Raw genomic sequence first — 21,191 nt, forward strand, 5'->3', positions numbered from 1 at the left:
GGGTATCTCATAGTCGTGGAAACCTCTTTATAATTCTTGTATTTTTTCCTTTTTTTTGCCGCAACAGCAGCATTTTTAATATTGCGAAATTTGCTGTCATATTCTTCGTACTACGCCCTCCCAGTCCACGACTTTTATTGGATAATGGTAGAGAGTATTTTTCGCATTTATAATGCGGGGGCCATATATTTTCATGAACACTAAATTGAATGGGAAAGTAGGGCGGTCGGGGAGCAGGTTTCCTTTGCAATGACAATCAGACTCAGGGGCACAAAAGGGGCGACACATTGCCATAAAGCAACAAACAACCAACATACACACACGAACAGAGTAGAGTCTAAAATTGTAGTTTATTTTCCATAAGGATGTGTTTCCTGAGCAGCGTGATGGCCAGGCTGTCGGGTTGTATGCGCACTCATTGGACAGGTCCCTGCCTCGCAAAGCCATTAAAAAATCAGAAGAAAGCTTCATCCACTCGGAAGCAGCGTTCAGGCTGCGCCAAGCGATCAAATAATACGGCAAAGAATCGAAATGCGAACCGGAACAAGAATCCCCAGCGACTGGAGACCCAGGAAGAGCAGCCGAGTTCAGGCGTCACCCCGTGCTGCAATCCCCCCCAGAAGACATACCCCTTGTTGTCACATCATAGCTATACGATCCGGAATACATATCCGGGACCACTGGAGACCTACGACGGGGAGGCGCGCGGCGAGAAGCGTCTCATCTGCTTCGCGGATCTGAGCGAAAGTTACCTGGATTTGCTGTTCAATCAGGTTGAGGAGGAAGAGAGGAAAGATAAGGAAAAGGAGAAGTTGGAGAAGCAGCAGAAAAGTTGTGAGAGCAAGGGCCAACCGACAGCAAAGAGGTGCCGGGAGAACAGTAGGGAAAGGTCTCCGCAGAGGAATGTGAGATTCTGTGGAGAGAAGAAGAAAAGCTGTGGGGAAAAGCAGAAGGAAGGTTGTGCAGAAAAGACAAAGAAAAACTGTGCAGAAGTGAAGAAGGAAGGCTGTGAGGAGAAGAAGAAGGCAGGCTGTGAGGAGAAGAAGGAAGGTTGTGCAGAAAAGACAAAGAAAAACTGTGCAGAAGTGAAGAAGGAAGGCTGCGCAGAGAATTGTGAGGAGCAGAAGACCGAGCACCGCAATTTTCGTGCAATGATCCAACAAGAAACGAAAGCCCAGCGGCTATACGAGAAAGGGCTCCTCAAAAAGGGCTGTCAGAACGGAAAGGCTTGGCAGTGCCTGCTGCCCAGAGAGAAGCTGACCTACTACTGGCGTGTGCGCACCGGAGAGCAGCTGCGCCCCACCGCCTACTCCAGCTTCAAGCAGGGATTCGTGAAGCGCTTCAGGAAAATGCATCCGCGTGCTGGCTCCAAGCGGGTGCGTGCCGAGACGCGTACCCAGTGGTATGCCCTGGAGCGCAGCCAACGAGAGCCCTTTGTCATGCAGGCCCTGGTCTATCATGTGAGCACTGGAGAGCTGGATCCCGTGGATCAGTGCGCTGTCCGAGAGATGTACACAAAGCTGAAGGGCAGCGATTAGCATGAGCAGCCACCCCATCAAACATTTTCCCTTTACATTTCCCATTTCCCATTTCCCATTTTGCATTTAAATTTTTGATTTCATTTTCATTTTTCCAAAATCTTGTACGAGAAACAGATGTTGCTGCCGGCGGAGTCTATTTTTGGGGCAAAAGTTTCCAAATCTGCGACTCTTTCCAGCTGCTCCTCCTGCTTTATGGACTGCCTGGGACCGACGCCCTTGAACCACATTTCGAGGGGCATTATGGATCTCCCATTTTGCATCTGCATACTTTTCGCACCCGAACCAAGGTCGCTCCGTTGACATGGCCTTGGGTTGGGGCAGGGCACTTGATTAACAATTAGCGGTTCGAGATTCGCGGGAAGGCGGCCACAGCCAGCAGCCAGCAGCCAGCAGCCAAGGTCGTTCCCCACACCCCATGCCGTGTCTAGATCGAATCAATTTTGCGTCGCGCATACATTAGCCATAAAAATCTGTTGTACAAATAAAACAAAAAAAGGCAAACGAGCGTGGAGAGCAGAGAAAGTTTTTAAAATGTAATTTCGACTCGCTGGCAAAATAAATAAAATAAAATAAAGTAAAATTGTGGCAAAAGGAAAGTGAGTTCGGGAAATCAGATGGAGCTGGAAGCCAGGGATCATCCCACAGCCAGGAGTCTGCTGCTAGACATTATGCTAATGGAAATGAGCAGAGGAAATGAAGGGAGAGTCTCTGTGTGTGCGGCTGGTGTTGGTTTTTATTGAAAAGTTCCCTTTATGGCCGTTTGTCGTTCTCGTTGACATAAAACGAAACGAAATGAAATGGAAAACTAAATCAGTTAAAATCGGAACAGAGAGGAAAACTCGATTCGCCACGAGTGTGTGTAGCTCCTTCCTGGAAACTGAGATTCGACAAATTTATTGTTGTAGATATTGACTTTTATAGTGGGCCCAAAATACCGTGACCCAAGCACACACCCAAGCCAGCCACCCAGCCACTGCCCAACACGCCACATCGGTTCTCCCACCCACTCTCCTGTTTTTATTCTTTACACGGATTTCTGCGAATCGAGAAACAATTGGCATTCGGGAATTTCGCATGCCTGCCACTCGCAGGACTCTCAGCACTCGCAGGACTCTGTCAGACGCTGCACAACCCTTCGCGTTTACCCTTGCCCCCTTACCCCTTACCCCTTGCTCTGCTCTTTTTTTTATGGGCTACTGTTGCAAAGATTTTGTTGTTTTGATATTCGGCAGTTTTATTGCCTTGACCCGAGTTCGCACCTCAATTTGTCTTCGTAAATGTGAAAAATGTGGAAATTAGTTGGCGGTGGAGTGGCGCTTCCCTTTTCCCTTTCGTTCCTCCTCTGTTCGCCTTGGGGGGTTTATGGCCAAACATTTCATCAATCACCCACGATGTGTCACACCTATCAGGGATGCCACATCCGCTGACACTGACGCCGCCTCCACTCTCGTATCAGATGCAGATCGTCCGCCGCCCGTTCTCGACAAAAAGCTGTGGCGAATCGTTCTAAAAAAAAGGAGTGCGACTGCCACGCCCCTTTTCTTGGCATTGCGTGTCGCTGAGGTTGTGCTGAGGTTGAGTGTCCTTAATGGCTGCATACTTTCGGGTGTCTAAGTGGAGTTTCAATAAGCCAAAAGTTGGTCTTGGTTTTGGCATAGAAAATGAGAGAAATTTTGGGTACATTTTTAAGGGGAATTACAGATCTCTGAAATATGAAAATTATACAGTTCTGTGTGTGGGAATCGCTCATCTTGAAGATAGAAAAAATTACTCTTCCTGCCACAGTTTTTGCCCCCTTCCGACTTTCATTTTCTACCCCCAAAAATGTTTGATTTTTGTGTACACAGGGAATAAGTTTCGGGAATTGCACAAGCACTACTTAGTGGCGCTGTTCAATGTAGTTCGTAATTCAATCAGAGACTACTGTCTGTATTGCCAGCAAAAAGCTAATCCCGCAGAGCACCCACTCCCTCGACTTGGACACCATTTCTCGTCCATTTTTATGCAAAGTCGCAGGGCAAACACAGAGCAGAGAGATGACGTGAAAACCGTTGGACAAACAACATTTGGCAATAGCCTATGTCCAAGTCGATGTGGTTGATGGCTTTATGGACCGATATCCAATCAACCCCAAAAGCAGGCAGCAGGCAGCAGGCAGCAGGCAGAGGCCCGCCTTCCTTCGCTTTTCCCATTAACATAACAATAATTATGGCTACGTTATGCTCCCAGAACGTTGACCATTCCGCCTAGAGACATTCGGCAAACACACACATCAAGTAGTGGAAAAATACAGTAGAATATATAGAATGGATTTCTGCAGTCATAAGCAGAAACGACGCTGCCCGGACAACAATCGACATCCTGGACAGCGAGCGCTATGCATCCGGTTGAATTGATTTGGATTTGGCTTTGGCTTTGGCCGTGGCTTGGACTTCGGCCCAGAGGGGTGGCTCTACATTTCAAATGTAAATCGTCATTTTGGAACTGTGAATGTTCCACGTAATTAACTTCAATTGGAATTGGGGCAAAGTGCCAGCGCGAAGGCTCCTGTTTTCCTTGTTCCTGGCTTGGCCTTTTCTTTGGCTTTTCCCTGCAGCTCATTAGGGTAGCAGACATAAATTTCGATCAAAAATAAATTGACAGGCGTGCAGATTTAAGATGCTTAGAGCTCTGTGCATCCAGCAACCAGCAAATCCAATTTCCGCGCAGAACTTGCCAGAGGAATGGATGGAGCATGGAGGAGGTTTGCGGCTCACGTACCGCCAGGCAGGCAGGAGGCAGGCAACACTTTCGGCTCCCACTGGCACTTTCAGGACGGGCAGGACAGGCAGGACTTGGCCATTTATGTGAGCAGGTCATGTCGCGGTCATAAATACAACAATGCCGCCAAAAGTTTTGAGAGTGTCGCGAGCGCCATAAATTGTGCTCGCAAAAACTCACGGATTTATGTTTGCGAAACGCACGCGAAGGACATGAGCACGAGGCAGGCAGGCAGGCGGACAGGCCAGGCAGGAGATAGCACCATGATGTGGCAGAGGCAGGGGCAGGGGCAGGGGCAGGATATCTACGAGAAACGTAATCCACTTTAAAGTTTTCCTCGCTTCGGGTTTCAGGCTCAGCCTCAGCCTCAGCCCGAATCAGCCACAGCCTCAGTCTCGTCTTCAGTCAAGGATATCCGCCAGGATATCTGCCGCTTCGCTTTTGGCAGCCACTCAGCCACTCTCTCGTATCCTCCGCGACACAAGCCATCTTATCCAATTTGCATTTAACGCATTTTTTTGGCCAATTTCATTCGAGTTCCCTCCTCTCTCTGCACCCTGCAAATCCCATTTGCAGCTATTTGCATTTAAGGCGTTCCGTGAAATTGAGACAAAAAATTAATAAAAGTGCGCTTCCAGCGGGGTCCTGGCAGCAAACAGCAGCACCACGGAGTCACGAGTCCGGCAGTCCAGCAGTCCAGCAGTCTGGAGGGAACCGCAAGTAAAAATGTTCAATAAACGTCCGGCCAGCGCTGAAGAGCGTCAACCGCAAGCGCCTTCAATGGAGGAGCAGCACCCACTCGAGGGTGGGTTGTGCTGGCAGAGTCTGGCAGTCAATTTAGAATTTTGCACATTTTTAGACGCTCGAAAGGAACAGCTGACTTTGACAGCGGCCGCCCGCTGGCCGTTAGTTACTCCTAGTTTGCGGTTCCCGGCTGCTGCCAATATATTTGCGGAGTCCGCCAAAAGACAGAGGCAGCTCTTCAATTAAAAACGAGTAACAAAGGACAGCAGATCCTGCTTTTGGGTTGGAACATTTAGCAGCAGATTTGGATGCTCTCTCGGGCAGCACTGCCATGCCCCAAGCACTGCATTAAAAGTATCTAAAAACGATCGAGGCAGCAGCTGCACCTTGGGGAAGTTCTGGGAGGAGGAGGAGCGAGCAGACATGAGTGGGTGAGATGAGTGCCCAGAGACCGAGGTACCCATCACCAGCCTCATCCCCATTCGATTCCGTCCCTTGGCGTCTTGGCCAACTATTAATTAGGTTGTTAATTTTGCATTTGGCGTGCGTCGCTGGCTTTTCCCGTGAAAAGCGGCAGCACACGTGTAGCGGGGGAAGCAGAGCAGAGCAGCGACATGCGGCATGTGGCACGATGATAAATCTCTGCGTTTGTGCGACACCATTGGGGAACATGTGTCGCAGCTTGGCCGCACTTCCCGTGGCCCTCCACCCCACTCCATGGGGAACTGTCACTGGCCCCTGCTGCCCCGCCCCCCGAGTGCACCTGTCTCAATTAAGCGTGCAAATCGCATGCCTGTCAAAATAAAATGTTTCCCGTGCAGAAATAGTGGCCCGGGCAGTGCCAGCAGCCAGCCAGCCAGCCAGGCAGCAGAGATCTAAGGGGATCATAAAGATGCAGTCGGTGCCCCTCTGCAGACCAAGGGCTAACAGCCAGTCGCAGATAGAGAGTGAGAGAGAGAGAGAGAGAGAGAGAGCCAGGGAGTTGTCGCTGTCAGTGTCGCTTTGATCGTGCCTCAGGTTGATTATTTGTGTTGCATTTGCAGCTTGTACCTTGCTCCCTCTGGCATTCCTGCCTTCTGCGAATGACGTTCATGCGTGTTGAAGTTTCGTGATAATTGACTCGAAGGTGGTTGGGGGTTTGCTTGGTATTCACCCAAGTGACAAATTTAATTGGCCACAAAACTGGGCCAAAAGATGACAGATCTCAGTGCGTACTGTGGACCTTTCGAGGGTATTTTCTAGATTAATTTCCTATTTTCTATTAATATTTAAATAAATATACATTCAAGCTAAACTTAAGGAAGTTAACTCTAGGCAAATGTACAGAATTTAAGTGGAATTATCGATCCTCAGTGCTGTTCATAATTTTCTACATTTATTTATTATATTTTTATATTATTTTCTGCCCGTTTTAACATATTTACTCCTCTGAAACCTTAACAAATTGAAGAAAAAACACGGCTCTCCATCTTCTCCTAACTCCTCACGATTCCCTTATAAACTCCCTCCATTCCAGCGATCTTCCATTTGAGTGTTTTCTGCTGATGCTTTGATAGATCTCATTTGGTTCTACTCCAAAACTAAATTGAGCAAGACTCCTCCGCGGTACTCCTTCAAATTCAAATTGATTTTGTTTGCTAAATAATTCCCGCAGAAATGTGGCATCAACGCCTCGTTAATTAGAGGATGCTCCTGCCAAGTGGCAGCTAAAGAGCCGTGACAGGCTGCCGAGCAATTGACATTTTGATAAAATACCCACAAACAGCGAGGAGTACGGGGAGTACGGGGAGTACGTGGAGTAGTGGGACACATGTTAGCATCTCAGATCGGATATGGGAATGGGCAAAACTTAATGATCTGTGCCTAAATGCAGCGAATCAGAGATATGACAAGTAAAAAAGAATTTATGGCTCTAAACAGGCAGCAAACAGGAGGAAAACTAACCGGGAACCGGGAACCGGGTACCCACCATCCATCCACCCCCTGGCAACCCTCAAGCGAGAGAAGACAACTTTTATCGCGAGAGAAATTCGCACAAATCACGCAAAAATGTTGCACACTTAACGTGAGGCTCACGCACTCGCTTTTAGGGGTGAATCCGAAGAGGGAGGCGGGGAATCGAGGTTGACAAGGGTGACCCTGCCCCACGAACTCACAACATTCAACTGATAAGAACTTGCAGCCTAATGCAGCACGGCAGGGCCATGGGTGGACCGGAAAGGAGAGTATCTGGAAATGGGAACGACCGAAATTTTGCAACAATTTCCGGCCAGCAGCAGCAGCAGCAGCAGCAGCAGCCAAAGGACAAAGGACAATGGCACTCACTATGTCCAAGTGGCAGCGAATTTCAATTGGGATTGGCAAATGGCAAATGGCAACTGGCAAAATGGTAAATGGAAAATAGAAAAAAAAAAGAAAACATAACCGGCCAGTGACAACTCATAAATTGTAAATCGAAGCGGCATTTGGGAAGCGTGCACCATGCGTGACCAATTATTGAAATACGACTTTAATTGAATTTCAATAAAATGTTTCACAGCATTTTCTGTGCATAGGAAATGTGTACTAAAAACCAACGGATGGAACCAACCAGCGGAACCAACGGAACCTGCTCCTGTTTCCATTTCCATTTCCATTTCTATTTCCATTTCTGTTTATTTATGGCTAAATGGCGAAAAATGTTATAATTCCAACAATTGTTTTTACCCACCATTGTTGCATTTTAGATGGAATTTGACGCTACGTACATATCTGTGTTGCAATTTGTTTAGGACCTGCTGTCCAGGATTCCCCCATCGCTGATTTATGGCCAACCCGTTGGCTGTGTCAATAGTTCTTCGCTTTCTCTCTGCTGATTTATTGTATGACTGTGGGCCCAAAGGTGCTCCACAGTAGCTGGGGGAAATTATGATTACACCTCAGTCATCCACCATTCATCGATGACGGCAGCAGCCAGTCGACTGCAAAATGTCAGGCAGCCCACCCGCAGAGTTTCCTGCAGGCGGCCAGAGCCAAATCAACGGATTACAAGCGGCACACAATTTCGACAATGAACAACAATAACGAAACGAAACGCAACGCAATCGTTGATTGAAGGTGGAAAGCCGAAAATGCTTATGCTTTTGGGGTGGAATTGAGTGGAAAACCTTTGGCATTTGGCAAAGGGTTCGCCGGGCATTCGACGGGAGCATTCGGGGTGTCGGGTATCGGGTATCGGGTATCGGGTGAATGAGTGACATCGGCGCATGACAAAAGTCACATGGCATGCGGATTAGTTACACCTTTTGCACAGACACAAACACACACTGAGAAACACGTAGAGGATGCTGGGCTGCCGGGCTGCCGGGCTGTTGGTCTGTTGGCTGCTGTCGTTGTTGAGGCGCACACGTTGTGAGACATTGTTGCTGCCCGCTGAACTGTGAATTGGAATGCATTTTCCCGGGGCACACACACAGTGAACGTAGGGCCAGGGCTTGGGCCATACTCGTGCCATGATTTATTCCCGATTGTGCAGAGATTAGCGCTAATGGCTGAGGATAGCCCACAGAAAACAGCCCACAGGACTACTCCTGCAGGACAGCTGTAGTTCTGATAGCAGGCTGGCAGGGTGGTTGGGTTAGAAACCTTTCAGCATAATTGAATTTGGCCATTCCTTCGTTTATTCGCACACACATACACAGCAGCGGAGCAGGGACATTCACCTACTTAAGCCCCCAAAAAATGGCCTCTCTGATAACTAAGCCAAATATTAGCCTGGCCAGGCCGGAGAGGACGAAAGACAAATGCCATGTGTGTCAACAGTTCATCGAGGCGTCAATTACTTTGCATAACTTCTGGTGAAGATGCGAGTGAGTCCTTCAGACAACAAATGAATTTTAAGTGTGGCCAAAAGAAACGGCCCAGAAACGTGTGCGTACGACTTAATCTGCGCTTGGGCCGCTTAGCGGGAAAAGCGCGTGAGCCCAGAGCCCTGAACCGCAGCTGGTAGATGAGTTGGAGATGGAGATCGAGGCATATGTGTGCGTGTATTTATGGAACAAACGTTCCGTTCCTCTCTCTGAGATATTATCCGCTTATTTATTGCAGTCGTTAACATATCTTAGCCAACTCTGGAGAGCCTGCGAGTTAAATGAGCCAAGATCTGGACAGGGATTGGTATTGGCAGTGGGTCTCCGATTTTGTTTGGGGGACTAAGTGAAATTGTTTAGTTTTTGCACGCAGTGCAAGTGAAAGTAGAGGCAGACACAGAGACACATGTCTTATGCTAAGTACGTGACGATTTGTATTATTTTAAGCGAATTAAAATCTCAGAAGTCCCAGCGGAGGATAACTTGTGGCCTACNCCACGGGGGAGTAATTTGGTGCCTCATTAGGGGGGGGGGGACGGGGACTTCCTTTTTATTTTTAATTTTGGGAAAGAAAAGGAAAAACAACAAAAAGGGGGTGGGTTTCCCCCCCCCCCCCCCCCCACCCCTTTGACAGCAATCAATAATGAAGAGTTTTCGTTCTAGAGAATAAATGCCAGGGCATTAGGCCGCACCACATATTTAGAAAGCCATTTTCACATGCAGCAATGGATGTCACCGCCCTGCCAATTCGGCCAAGATAATGATTAATTGTCAATTTAGGTGGGACAACAAGAGGACAGCAGCCGGAGAAATGGCCAATAAACGGCTCGGTCGACAGTTTACCTTAAAAGGCAGGAAAAACCCCAACACAAACGGAGCTTCCGGGATAAGCCTACAAACTATTCGCAACCCAAATGGACCCCAACACTCACTCACATGTCCATCAACATCAGGCTGGCTGGCAGGCAAGTCCTCGATGCGGTTGGGCCCTGACTGAGTTCTGGAGTCCTCCTCCTGGCTGACATGTAGAAATAAATGTACTAGAAAATTACCAACTTATGTAATCTTGGTTAGCATCATTTATCAAGTGGACGTTTTGCAATTTTTCTTACTTTTGCCGAGCACCAGGACATGCCAAGAAGTCGGCACAGGGACGTACACAAACACACATGTGTGCTGCTGCTGCTGCTGCTGCTGCTGCCACTGTTTGTGGACTCACTTCCAGGGACACACACAGGAAATGACCATTTCTCAGCATGGCTCTCATTCACTCCTCCCTTCCGAGAGGTAAATTTGTCATACCTTGGATCCACTTTGAGGAATGTTCTGCTGGCTAATTGAAACTCCTTGGCAGTGGAGTGGAGCGGAGTGTAGCCCGAGCACAACTTTATCTCTGGCTTTGACTCAGTTGTCAATCAACCAGAAAAGTAATGAAATTCCAAATTCTCAATTTGTCGAGCTGCTTTACCTTTCTGCCTCCTCTTGTTCAGTCATTGGTTGCCTTAACATTTATTTACCACAAATCGGACCTCCACATTCTATCGCGATATCTGGCGTCTGGCCTGTGGCCGTCTAAGATGCATGATTGGTCCGCGTTCTCCGGACTATGAGCCAGCCGCTGCACTCTGAATTTTACTTCAACAACAAGGAAGACTACAACACCATCCTCGACAGCATGAGCCGGGACTTTAATGAGCGTTGGAACAAGCAATCCCAATCCCCGTACACCAACCTGGAGAACTATGTGCAGCGTGCGGTACTCGGAAATGGCAGCTTTGGCACTGTGGTGCGTGCAGAGAGGGAAGATACTCTTGCTGCAATTTAATTCTTTTGTATATCGACAGCTGCTGGTCAGAGAGAAGGCGGGCAAGAACTACTATGCGGCCAAGATGATGAGCAAGGAGGATCTGGTGCGCCTCAAGCAGGTCAATCATGTCCACAACGAGAAGACAGTGCTGAGTGCCGCTCGATTTCCCTTTCTCATTCATTTGATAGACTCCTCCAAGGACTTTGACTATCTCTATCTCGTGTTGCCCTTCATTAACGGTGGGGAACTCTTCTCCTACCATCGCAAGTGAGTAATCCCCTCGCCTTTTCGAACGTGTTTTGAGTCTTTTTGTGTCCCCCCATCTAACGCTGGCCAAGAGTGCGGAAATTCAGTGAGAAACAGAGCCGCTTCTATGCCTCCCAGGTGGTGCTGGCCCTCGAGTACATGCACCGCATGAGTCTCATGTATCGCGACCTCAAGCCCGAGAATATTCTATTGGATCTCAAAGGATACATTAAGCTGACAGATTTTGGTTTCACAAAGGTACAAAGGTAGACCCAGAAGCGTGATTCCTCTCTTTACATCTCCCTTCTTGCAGCGCGTGGAGGGACGCACCACCACGCTCTGCGGCACTCCGGAGTACCTTGCCCCAGAGATCATCCAGCTGAAGCCGTACAACAAAAGCGTCGACTGGTGGGCCTTTGGCATTCTGCTCTTTGAGTTTGTCTCCGGCCGTTCGCCCTTTTCCGCCCACAATCGCGATGTCATAATCATGTACTCAAAGATCTGCATGGGCGAGTATCGAATACCAAATTATTTCACGGCGCACCTCAAGAACCTGATAGAGGGACTCATGCAGGTGGAAACGTCCAAGCGGTAAGTGGCAATGCGTTATCCATGGACAGCTGATGGATGTTGCTTCAGTTTAGGAAACTCGACGGAGGGTCCGGCGGACATCAAGGCACATCCGTGGTTCCAGGGCGTCGACTGGTTTGCGGTGCTCAATCAGGAGGTGACGCCACCCTACGTGCCCACCGTCACCAGCATCGAGGATCTCTCGCACTTCGATCACTTCGAGGCCAAGGCCAAGCTCAAGTCCAGGATCAATCGTCATCCCGAGCTGTTTATGGATTTCTAGCGGATCCAATGTGGATGTTCCTTTGTTGTCAGTTTTTATTGTGTTTGAGATTTGTGTGAGATTTGTGTGTTTGAAATATAAATCACTTTCCGATTCGGAATCGTTTTGGAACCTCCCAAATTTTCTTCTCTTTTAAATTCAAAATTCAATTGAAAGATGGGCCCCACCCCGACCGACACGCCCATGCACTTTAGCCCCAAGACGGACTATCTGCTCATCCTGGACAAGCTGCGGGACGACTTCAACAAGAGGTACTCGCAGAACGTACCATCGCCCAGCACGGGCCTGGACACCTACGACGTGAAGGCCACGCTGGGCGCTGGCTCCTTTGGCAAGGTGCAGCTGGTACGCGAGAAGGAGTCCGGCCAGTACTTTGCCTCCAAGCAGCTCAGCAAGGATCAAATTGTCAAGACCAAGCAGGTGACGCATGTGATGAGCGAGAAGAATGTCCTGCGCTCCATACACTTCCCGAACACGGTCTTTCTGATTGCCTCGTTCAAGGACAACGACAGCTTGTACTTGATCCTGCCGCTGATAGCCGGCGGCGAGCTCTTCTCCTACCATCGCAAGTGAGCATCGCATCAGAGTTCTCTCTTGCATTTCTGTATCCTTCTTCTTTGCAGAGTTCGCAAGTTCACCGAGAAGCAGGCTCGCTTCTATGCGGCACAGGTGTTCCTCGCCCTGGAGTACCTCCATCACTGCAGCCTGCTCTACAGGGACCTCAAGCCCGAGAACATAATGATCGACAAGAATGGCTATCTGAAGGTGACGGACTTTGGCTTTGCAAAGGCTAGTCTTGCGTTTAGACCTGCTGTGAACATGGATTATAATTCCTTACCCTTGCAGAAAGTGGAAACCCGCACGATGACACTCTGCGGCACGCCCGAGTATCTGCCCCCAGAGATCATTCAGTCCAAGCCCTACGGCACCAGCGTGGACTGGTGGGCCTTTGGCGTGCTCGTCTTTGAGTTTGTGGCTGGCAATTCGCCCTTCTCCGCGCACAATCGGGATGTCATGGCAATGTACAACAAGATCTGCGAGGCAGACTACAAAATGCCTTCGTACTTCAGTAGCTCGCTGCGGCACCTCGTGGAGCACCTGCTGCAGGTGGATCTGTCCAAGAGGTGGGCCCACAGAATAGTCTAATAAATGCATACCCCTAATCGCTACTGTGCCCCTGCAGATATGGCAACTTAATCAATGGCAACAAAGACATCAAGGAGCACGAATGGTTCAAGGATGTCGACTGGATACCGCTGCTCAATCAGACGGTGCATGCCCCCTATGTGCCCAATCTGGCCAACTCCGAGGACACCACGCACTTTGACAAGATCTCGGAAAAAGCGCGCGCCAAGGCCAAGAATATGCGTCACGAGGAGATATTTGCAGATTTCTAGTTGGATTATTTCCCCACCCATTATTGATCGATTTTGTTTGAAGAAAAAGCTAAATATTTCCTAACATTTCTATGCCACTCGGGGGGATCAGCAGGGGAAAGCGTTGACATTCCTACAATATCCATCTGCTTGACAACCAGCTGCTGCTCACATGTGGCAGAGTGGCGGAAGATTTTCCAGGGAAAACAGCTGCTGTGGAGTACTCTCTATCTCTGTTGATTTCCCACACTTGTTGCACGCCCCACGATGATGCTCGAAGTCGACAAACTTCACTTGTAATTAGACTTGTGGCAGTGCCATAAATCTACAACGCAGCGCCCCAACTCTGCCATGTCTTTTGTTGAAAAGATCTTTGATGCAATTGGATGGATTTATGGCCACTTTTGTTTATTTATTTATCTCTACAGCAAAACAGAGTGGCAGGGAGTCTATGTATCTCATGGCCAGAGTTTCGCAGTGGAAACTCTCGAAACTTTTGCACGAAATTATGTTAAACAATATTTAAACGAGCTCGAGCTCCCCGCTCCACCCGCTTGGAGCACAGCAGCCATAAATCTTTTATACCTTTTTCTGCTCTTCTGCATATCGGGCAACATTGATTTATATGCAAAGACTTAATAAAAATAGAGCAGACAGCAAAAAACTAGACGCCAGACCATTAACCCATGGACGTTGGGCTACCTTTTGCACAGGACAGCGGCGCTGCTGCCTTCGTCTCCTTTGTGTCTCCTGTGTCCAGTGGCTAGCAAAACAAAAGCGCCACAAGAAAGGAGAAAAAATGTTATGATTATCATAATTTTTGTTACGTGAGTTTTCATGTGGAAAAGATGAAACATCATCGTCTCCGCTCTGCAGCAGCAATGTCTGACTGCCTGCCTCTTGCCCGCCTCCTGCCTGTCTTTCTGCCTTCCTGCCTCTCCTTGGGGTTGCTTTGCTTGCTTGGGAGGAAGAAGTCGTCATCACTATAATCATGGGCACGCATTTACTCCTGTTTTTACCTCTGGTTTTTGGCGCCCGCCAGTCCGGCGCCAGCACCAACGCCAGACAAGAGACGAGAGAGACTCTGACTGCTGACTCCTCCTCGAACCACGCATCTTCCTACGTCTCCAGACACACATTTTCCTCTGTGTGTGTGTGTGTTTTACTTGTGCGTTTTCCTTCAGGAGTGGGGCTGCTGCTTCCTGGCCAGACTGGAGAATCAGCATCACTGTACCTCTGATTCGGACTGAGTAAGACATCATCCATGCATTCTAATGAGAATTTTAATTGCAGCCCATTGACCACTTGAAAAGTTCCGTCAGCATTCGTTCCGGCCCAAAACGGGGCACGTGGCGGATGCGCCTCACGCTCGACTAGCCTGAGAATTGATGGAAGACCATGGCAAAGGCACAGGCACAGGCACTGCCCCGTGTCCCGTGTCCCGTGTCCATGGCCCAACCCTCGTGGCAAATGCAATGACAAATTTGCAGCACGAAGGAAATTAGCGATGCCCGCCGTCAGATACATTTCACATTACGGACAGACAATTGAGTCCCGGGGGTTGCTGCTCTCTGCCGTCCGTGGAACTTCCCCGAGAAGTAAGCGAATTAATTGTTGTTTTGATTGCGCAAAATTGAGGACTCAAGGATGAGTTCCGACTCCCCTGAAGTGGCTGGGAAAACGGGTTCTCTCTTGTTGTGGGGAAAATGAATTGTTGTACGTTTTATTCGCTGCATGAAATGTGCATGTGGATCGGTGAAAATTCGTTACGAAACTTAAGATCTAAGGAGCACCCAGTCGATCGATGCCTACGACTGCTCCAGCTCAATCTCCACGGAAACGCCGGGCAGATCTTCCTTGAACTCTGGCGTATAGACCTTGCCAGAGGCCAGGACAAACTGCTCCTCGCAGTCCATGATGAAGTAGGCAAAGGGACGATTCACCTCGAAACGCTCCACCCCAGGCTCTGGCTCTGGCTCGGGCACGGGCAGAATGGCGTCGGAATCCTCGGGGGTCTGGGGAGAGCGTGCCTGGGTGGCCGCGGACAGCGCATTGGCACTGCTGCCGCCCTCGTCCACGCGGACATTCACAAACTGCACAATCTCATCCACATGCAAGTCGGCATCCTCCGACAGCAGCCCCAACTCGGCCTCAGTGCGCGAGAAGAGACGCCGCAGGCCCATCTGCTTGAGCATCGACTCGGAGCGCGAGGTCTCCTCCACCTGGAACTTGGGCAGGGAGACGTGCATCTGGCGGAGCTGCGCCTTCTGGCGTGCCAGTTGGAAGTCGCTCGGCTGCAGCTGGGCAATGACATCGTGCAGGCCCTCCGTCTCATCGGGCAGCAGGATGCACAGAGCATAGCGCGAGGTCTCGTACGGCAGCGACAGAACGCGGGCCTTCAGTCGGGTCAAATCTGCCACCAGGAACTCCCCTCGCGTGTGCATCATTGGCGCCTTCATGGCATCCTCGTTGGTCATGAAGAAGAACTCATCGCTGCCATCCCGCAGCTGGTAGAAGGGCGTGGCCCAGCTGCCCCTGTAGTAGAGGCCATTGAAGAGCAACATCTTGGACTTGGAGCCCGCAGAGCGTCCCGTAATGGAATTGGCACTCAGCGCCGAGGTGATGTCATCCTGCCGGAACAGACTGCGTGCGCCATACACCTGGAGGAAGTTTATTATTGGATAACCCAATCGATGAACTTTCTTTCTGCCTTTCTCTTACCCGACTAACCGCGCCCATATGCGTCTCCAAAGCCAGCATTATCTCATCGGCACTGCCCACCTGGGAGGCTGCCTTGACGGCACTTTCCAGTTTCTGGAGGGGCAGGCGCACCTTCTCGGGTTCACCGGCGGTCACCGGCGTCGCCTCGGAGCCGACCACCTTGCGCAGCTTCTCCTCCTCCTGCACCGTTTCGTTCTCCTCCAGATTGAGATTCTGCTTCTCATTCTCATCGCTCCTCTTGTTCTGCTGCTTCTCTGCTGGATTTTCCACACCTTCGGCAATGACAGTGGCTGGTTTTTCCTGTTTTTCCACTGCCTCAGCTGCCGCTGTTTCTGTGGTGGTGGCCTCCGCTTCCGCCTCCTCCGTGGTGGTGCTGGCCGTCGCCTGCTGCTCCCTTTGCAGCTGCTCGGCCTCCGCCTGGGCAACTGGTTTTTCCACATATTGCTTGTCGTCCACCTCGCGATCGAACTTGGAAGCCTCCTTGTCCAGCACCTCCTCGCCGTAGGTGTCGGCGGGCACGGCCACTGGCAGCAAGTCATCGTCCAGATTGATGCGCTTCAGCGTCTCGAATCCGATCACATCCTTGCTGTTGCTGGGCTGCTCCGTGCTGAGACCACCATCCTCTCCGGCCTCTGAGCCGCTGCCCTCTGGCTGCAGTTGCAGCTGCAGCGAAGTGTCTGGCTCGTTCCAGTCATAGTCCTTCCGGTTGATGTCCTTCACCTCCACAAAGTAGTGCTGCTGCAGCAGCTCCTTGTACTCCGCCCGGGCGCTGTGATTGCGGTAGATGTAGAACCAAGTCTGGAACGAGGGCAGCGCCACGGCGGCATCGCGATTCTGGTAGCGTCCCAGCACTCGCCGGTACACAGCCCGCAGCTCGGCGCGATCCTTGGGATAGCCAAAGACCTTGGTGAACTCTGCGTAGGTCTCGCCCTCGGAGGCCTCGGCCAGCACGCCCAGAATGGAGGCCACACCCAGCGGCGAGTGCACCTGATTGGCGTCAATGTCTTTGTTGAACTTCAGCAGCTGCATGGCAATCAGCTGTGAGGTTTCGCTGGCAAAGGAGCTGGCCTTGCCCGAGCTCTCCTTCTCGGCGGTGGGCAGGCAGGCCACCAGGGCACACAGCAGTGGCAGCACACAGAGAACTGCTTTCATTTTGGGAACGTAGCGAACTGACGGATCGCGCGAGTGAAGCGCGAATGAAGCTCAAGAAAGTTGGCCAAAGACTTTTTATGAAAGCCAAAGCCAAAGAATCATTTGAATCCGCATCGAGAACGGCAGCAGCAGCGCAGCCAACTGCGCCTCAAACTGGTTAGCAGAGCGAGAGAGATAGAGAGAGAGGCAGCAGCAGCAGCAGCAGCAGCAGCAGGGGGTTCCATGTAGGGTCTTGCTGCGATCGTTTGTTTGACAAAGAAAGTCGCAAAAGCCTAATGAAAGTGGAAGTGGCGTTGGCGTGGGCTCCGCTCGAGCACCTACAAATGGGTCAAGCAAACAAACAAAATCGATTCGATATGCAAATGTTTACGCTGTCCCCGTCCCCCACACCGCTGGAAAAAAGAGTTCAAAGTCATTGAAAAGCCCAGCAAATGGAAGTGCCAGTCCAGAGTCAACAACAGGTTTCCACACCCGACCCGACTCGGGGGCTACGTGATGTACATTATGCGAGCATTTTTCTCTCGCTGGTTAATTGCATTTTCTTGTCTCGTGTGGCAATCCCTGAAACCCTCCAAACATTGCCACACACAGCAGCATCGGGCTTGACCGTTAGATCTAAGATCTAGCTGTGTGTAGGAGAGAATTTCGCAAAGCCCTTGCTGTTTATCCAGAGTTCTTGAGCTCGAGATTCACTACCTGACCACGCTTGACCCAGTTTCTATGTAAATCGAGTGGCGAGACATGGCCAGAAGCGGCCCAAAACACACACACACACACACACACACACACACACACAGTTTCAGCACACTTGGAGGCCACTGAACTTGGCCGTCGAGTCGTCATCATCATCATTGCTGGCGTTGGAGTCGTGCTTCTGATTACCAAATAAGACACAAAAGACACGGCTCAAAGCCAGGGGAAAGCGGCCAGAACGGAGAGAGGCAGAGACACAGTCAGAGTACACCAGGTGCCGGTTCGAGTCTGGCTCCATACAAAGTGCTAAATTTACACGCTGCGGTTAGCCAGCAGCGACGCGCTTTATGGAGAACAAGTTTTCCATTTCCAGAACAAGTCTCGGCATAAAAAGTTGCACAATTGCATTGGGTCTAGGGGGGAGGGGCAGGCAGGGGCGGTTCAGGGAAAAAGAGGCTGGGATTCGGTTATATAATTTATACAACAAGTTCCGCATACAGCCCGAGATACAAATACTCTCACAGATGCTACTCAAGCTCAGGTTACTGAACTTCATTTTGGGATTAATCAAAGCGCCAAAACGATGCCAATTAGCAGCCAGAGACATGGGATTCTCATATCATTCGATTGGTGCTTTTATTTGCTTACATTTTGCACTACTTACTTGGCGGGGAGTGTGTGGCCACTGCGACTCTTGCGAGTGCTGCAATAAAAAGGGAACAAGTTGATTGTGTTAGAAATGCCGCCAAGTCAAAGGTGAATGTCCATAAATGTCAAGGTATACTTATTGCTTTCTAGATTTAGCGATTAGAAATTGATTTTGTGTCTTTAATAATTCATTAATTTGTCAATAATACAATTTATGAGAGCTGGCGAACTCAAACTACGAGAATTTGCGTTCTAAGATTTCTTTTCTGATTCAATTCATTCTTTGAACACTTTTTCCTTTTAGTGTTTTATTTAATAGTTTACAATTTCTGGCTCTAAAAATATTTCATACATATTTAAACCTTTTTTCGCTTCATTTCTTCGCTTCCACCCAGAACTCTTTCATTCCTTTATTGTCACCTTGGAGCTTTTGAAACAAGAGACAGAAAACAGCAAGAAATGTTTTGTGTTTTGTATTTTGTATTTTTGTGTGGCGTACATAAATTTCGATGCCCAAAACCATAAATTAGTGCGTCGTAGTGGTGCCAGTGCCGAGTGGTTGGAGTGTTTCGTTGAGAGAATTCTTTCCATGTGGGCGGCAGAGCCCAGGCCCGAAAAGGGTCGTGCGGGTTACGTGAATTAGAAGTTATTAAGGAAAGAAAGAGCAGGGAGAGCGAGAGAGTGGGAGAGTGGGAGAGAGAGTAGAAAACTAACAAATGTCGCATAAATTAGAAAAGTGGAATGGAATCCGGCAGGACATGGACACGGACACGGACATGGACACCTTCTCGACTTCTTGTAAGACGAGGCCCAAACGGCACCGCGGGGAGACATTAAGAATTAAGAGAGGAATCTTTATTCGAGTGCTGGACAATAGTTTGGGAAATAGTTTGCCGGCTGTTTATGGAAGGGCGTGACTAATTGTTTGATTTATGCAAATGTACTGCGAAACTTGTTTTGCTTTTCTTCGACTCCTTTGAGGCGCAGTAATTAGTGTGGAAAGAAGTCTTTAAGAAACGTTTCCTTGCCCATAAGTTTCAATCCTTTTGGCTTTAAGGAACCTCATCTCTAGCTGGAGATGGGGCTCTTGGCTCCTGTCATCTGTCAGTTGTCAGTTGTCAGTTGGCTGGCAATACATCATAAGTCAAAAGGTGAGCCCTGGCCTCGGCGCTGCCGCCAGGCAACTTGCACAATAATTAAACTTCTGTTTATTCTCTCTCTCTCTCTCTCTCTCTGGTCTGCCTTGGAAGTTCTTAATTATGTTTGATAAACTAACAGACTCCACCCTCTACCCCACACACATGTCACGTTGACATTTGGCACTCGACAGGCCTGGGAGATGACGAATCTCTCCCCTGCTCAGACCATCCGCCTTTTCTTTTGCCTCCAGGGCCATGTGTGTGACATAATTACAGAACAAAAGCCTCTGAGGGGAGGGCGAAGTGTAGTCAAACGGCAAAGGTGGCTGCTCTGAAGTCTTCTACGGAATTCACGCGCTTCATTTGCTTCGCGAACTTTTTCGGGCACTCCATTTAGTCACGTTTTAAACTTGAAAAGAGAGTGGAAAAGTGGAAAGTGGAAAGTGGCAGGCTCCAGGACCCAGCGTCTAACAAGTTGTTTGGCTGTGAAAGGCGCAGATCCTGCCCTGCCACTTTCCTGGCCGGGGGGAGAGGCTAAATCCCACTCGTAATTGATTTATGACATCAAAGACATATTTTTCGCAATGTTGCGTGGCCTACGTGCGTGACAGTTGCCATTTGGACCGGGAAGACCAGCAGCACCATGGCCTAAAGGAGTGGCTAGGACTCGGTCTAGTAGTGGTCCTGCTCCTGGCCATCTTGTTGATAATTTTGACTTATGGCCAGGCGCTCGTGTCGGTGTGTCGGGCTCTGGTCTGGTCTGGTCTGGTTCTGCTGCTGTGCAGGATTTGTCACATAACTCGTTGTCACTGGAAGCGGCGGGCGAGCGTCTGTCAAAAGTCGCACACGAAGAAGTGCCTCCCCGGGAAGTGCCTGCGCCCCATCACCCCACCCCACTTCCATCTCTATCTGTAGATGTAACTGTATCTGTATCTGTATCTGTGGCAAAGTTTTTCTATTAGGCGCAATTATTTCAAGGTATTATTGCTTTTAATTAATTCAATTAAACGCTTCATAAATTTTTACTTTTTGATTTGCGCTTTTGCCTGCGGCATTGGCGGTCTGCCTGGGCGCCTTTCCTTTTAATGGAAAAACTTTTGCCCAATGGTTGGCCAGAGGATTTCCACCCAAAGGGTTTAATTAACGGCAATTGCTGGCAAAGGAGCAGCAGAAGGAATCTGTTACTTTTCTCAAGATTCTCAGATTCTCAGATTCTCAGATTGTTTATTGAGATTCCCCGTGGATGCTAGTGGCTTTGGCTCATCGTAAAATTTGATTTTTGGGATTTGAATGCCGCTTATTGAATGCCAGGAGGGGTGGGAGTCGGGTGCTCGCGTTTATTTGCATTTTTGTGTGCATGGCTGGAGCAGGAGAAGTCTCCGAAGCAGAAGAGGGAGTCGGACTGGAGGGCGTGGCACATTCCACCGACTACTCTGGCTCCCGACTCCTGCTCTTCGATGAGTCCCTGCCTGATCGAATTACCTCCCCCAAAACAAACCAAAAGCAACAATAAAAAAAGCCAGAACAAAAGCTCAAAGTTCGCTTTCTGGCACTTCAATTAAAAGGTCATCAGCAGTCGACACAGCTGCTGCACAGGGGGGGATATCCTGCAGGACTACAGCCTCTGCCACTGCCACTGCCACTACCTAAAACGTTATTGATA

At 49.4% G+C, this 21,191-nt stretch overlaps 4 protein-coding genes across 7 annotated transcripts; 3 read left to right on the forward strand and 1 right to left on the reverse strand.

Annotated features, from left to right (window-relative positions):
• The first annotated feature begins 294 nt into the window (after positions 1–294).
• LOC117582968 (axoneme-associated protein mst101(1)) lies at positions 295–2,057 on the forward strand. Of its 2 annotated transcripts, XM_034271085.1 has the most exons (2): positions 296–957; positions 1,051–2,057. In XM_034271085.1, exons 1-2 carry the CDS (start codon positions 366–368, stop codon positions 1,536–1,538), a joined length of 1,080 nt encoding a protein of 359 aa, XP_034126976.1. In that variant the 5' UTR covers positions 296–365; the 3' UTR covers positions 1,539–2,057. The 2 variants fall into 2 exon arrangements, with proteins under 2 accessions (XP_034126975.1, XP_034126976.1); XM_034271084.1 differs by having other exon boundaries at positions 295–2,057.
• Positions 2,058–10,325: 8,268 nt separating this feature from the next.
• Positions 10,326–11,899, forward strand: LOC117582969 (cAMP-dependent protein kinase catalytic subunit 2-like). 3 transcript variants are annotated; one of them, XM_034271087.1, is made up of 5 exons: positions 10,326–10,679; positions 10,738–10,967; positions 11,039–11,204; positions 11,260–11,537; positions 11,591–11,899. In XM_034271087.1, the coding sequence occupies exons 1-5, from the start codon at positions 10,500–10,502 to the stop codon at positions 11,856–11,858; spliced, it is 1,122 nt and encodes a 373-aa protein (XP_034126978.1). In that variant the 5' UTR covers positions 10,326–10,499; the 3' UTR covers positions 11,859–11,899. The 3 variants fall into 3 exon arrangements, with proteins under 3 accessions (XP_034126978.1, XP_034126979.1, XP_034126980.1); XM_034271088.1 differs by having other exon boundaries at positions 10,330–10,679; positions 11,586–11,899; XM_034271089.1 differs by lacking the exon at positions 10,326–10,679 and having other exon boundaries at positions 10,859–10,967; positions 11,041–11,204.
• A 2-nt stretch (positions 11,900–11,901) lies between these two features.
• On the forward strand, positions 11,902–13,260 carry LOC117582970 (cAMP-dependent protein kinase catalytic subunit 2-like). The gene is made up of 4 exons (XM_034271090.1): positions 11,902–12,368; positions 12,423–12,588; positions 12,646–12,923; positions 12,983–13,260. Exons 1-4 carry the CDS (start codon positions 11,956–11,958, stop codon positions 13,194–13,196), a joined length of 1,071 nt encoding a protein of 356 aa, XP_034126981.1. The 5' UTR covers positions 11,902–11,955; the 3' UTR covers positions 13,197–13,260.
• A 1,605-nt stretch (positions 13,261–14,865) lies between these two features.
• On the reverse strand, positions 14,866–17,098 carry LOC117582967. The gene is made up of 2 exons (XM_034271083.1): positions 15,897–17,098; positions 14,866–15,835 (listed from the first exon to the last, which is right to left on the reverse strand). Exons 1-2 carry the CDS (start codon positions 17,046–17,048, stop codon positions 14,984–14,986), a joined length of 2,004 nt encoding a protein of 667 aa, XP_034126974.1. The 5' UTR covers positions 17,049–17,098; the 3' UTR covers positions 14,866–14,983.
• Positions 17,099–21,191: the final 4,093 nt, after the last annotated feature.

Source organism: Drosophila guanche, unplaced genomic scaffold, assembly GCF_900245975.1.
Source record: "Drosophila guanche unplaced genomic scaffold, DGUA_6, whole genome shotgun sequence".
Taxonomy (NCBI): Eukaryota; Metazoa; Arthropoda; class Insecta; order Diptera; family Drosophilidae; genus Drosophila; species Drosophila guanche.

What these genes read in the sequence shown, in the direction of transcription:
- LOC117582968 (XM_034271084.1), top strand. Translation starts at nt 366, where the DNA reads ATGTGTTTCCTGAGCAGCGTGATGGCCAGGCTGTCGGGTTGTATGCGC.
- LOC117582970 (XM_034271090.1), top strand. Translation starts at nt 11,956, where the DNA reads ATGGGCCCCACCCCGACCGACACGCCCATGCACTTTAGCCCCAAGACG. An exon ending in CGGACTTTGGCTTTGCAAAG is followed by an intron (nt 12,589 to 12,645) that starts GCTAGTCTTGCG and finishes TTACCCTTGCAG; the next exon opens with AAAGTGGAAACCCGCACGAT. An exon ending in CAGGTGGATCTGTCCAAGAG is followed by an intron (nt 12,924 to 12,982) that starts GTGGGCCCACAG and finishes GTGCCCCTGCAG; the next exon opens with ATATGGCAACTTAATCAATG.
- LOC117582969 (XM_034271087.1), top strand. Translation starts at nt 10,500, where the DNA reads ATGAGCCAGCCGCTGCACTCTGAATTTTACTTCAACAACAAGGAAGAC. An exon ending in CTCTTCTCCTACCATCGCAA is followed by an intron (nt 10,968 to 11,038) that starts GTGAGTAATCCC and finishes ACGCTGGCCAAG; the next exon opens with AGTGCGGAAATTCAGTGAGA. An exon ending in CAGATTTTGGTTTCACAAAG is followed by an intron (nt 11,205 to 11,259) that starts GTACAAAGGTAG and finishes CCCTTCTTGCAG; the next exon opens with CGCGTGGAGGGACGCACCAC.
- LOC117582967 (XM_034271083.1), bottom strand. Translation starts at nt 17,048, where the DNA reads ATGAAAGCAGTTCTCTGTGTGCTGCCACTGCTGTGTGCCCTGGTGGCC. An exon ending in ATATGGGCGCGGTTAGTCGG is followed by an intron (nt 15,836 to 15,896) that starts GTAAGAGAAAGG and finishes AACTTCCTCCAG; the next exon opens with GTGTATGGCGCACGCAGTCT.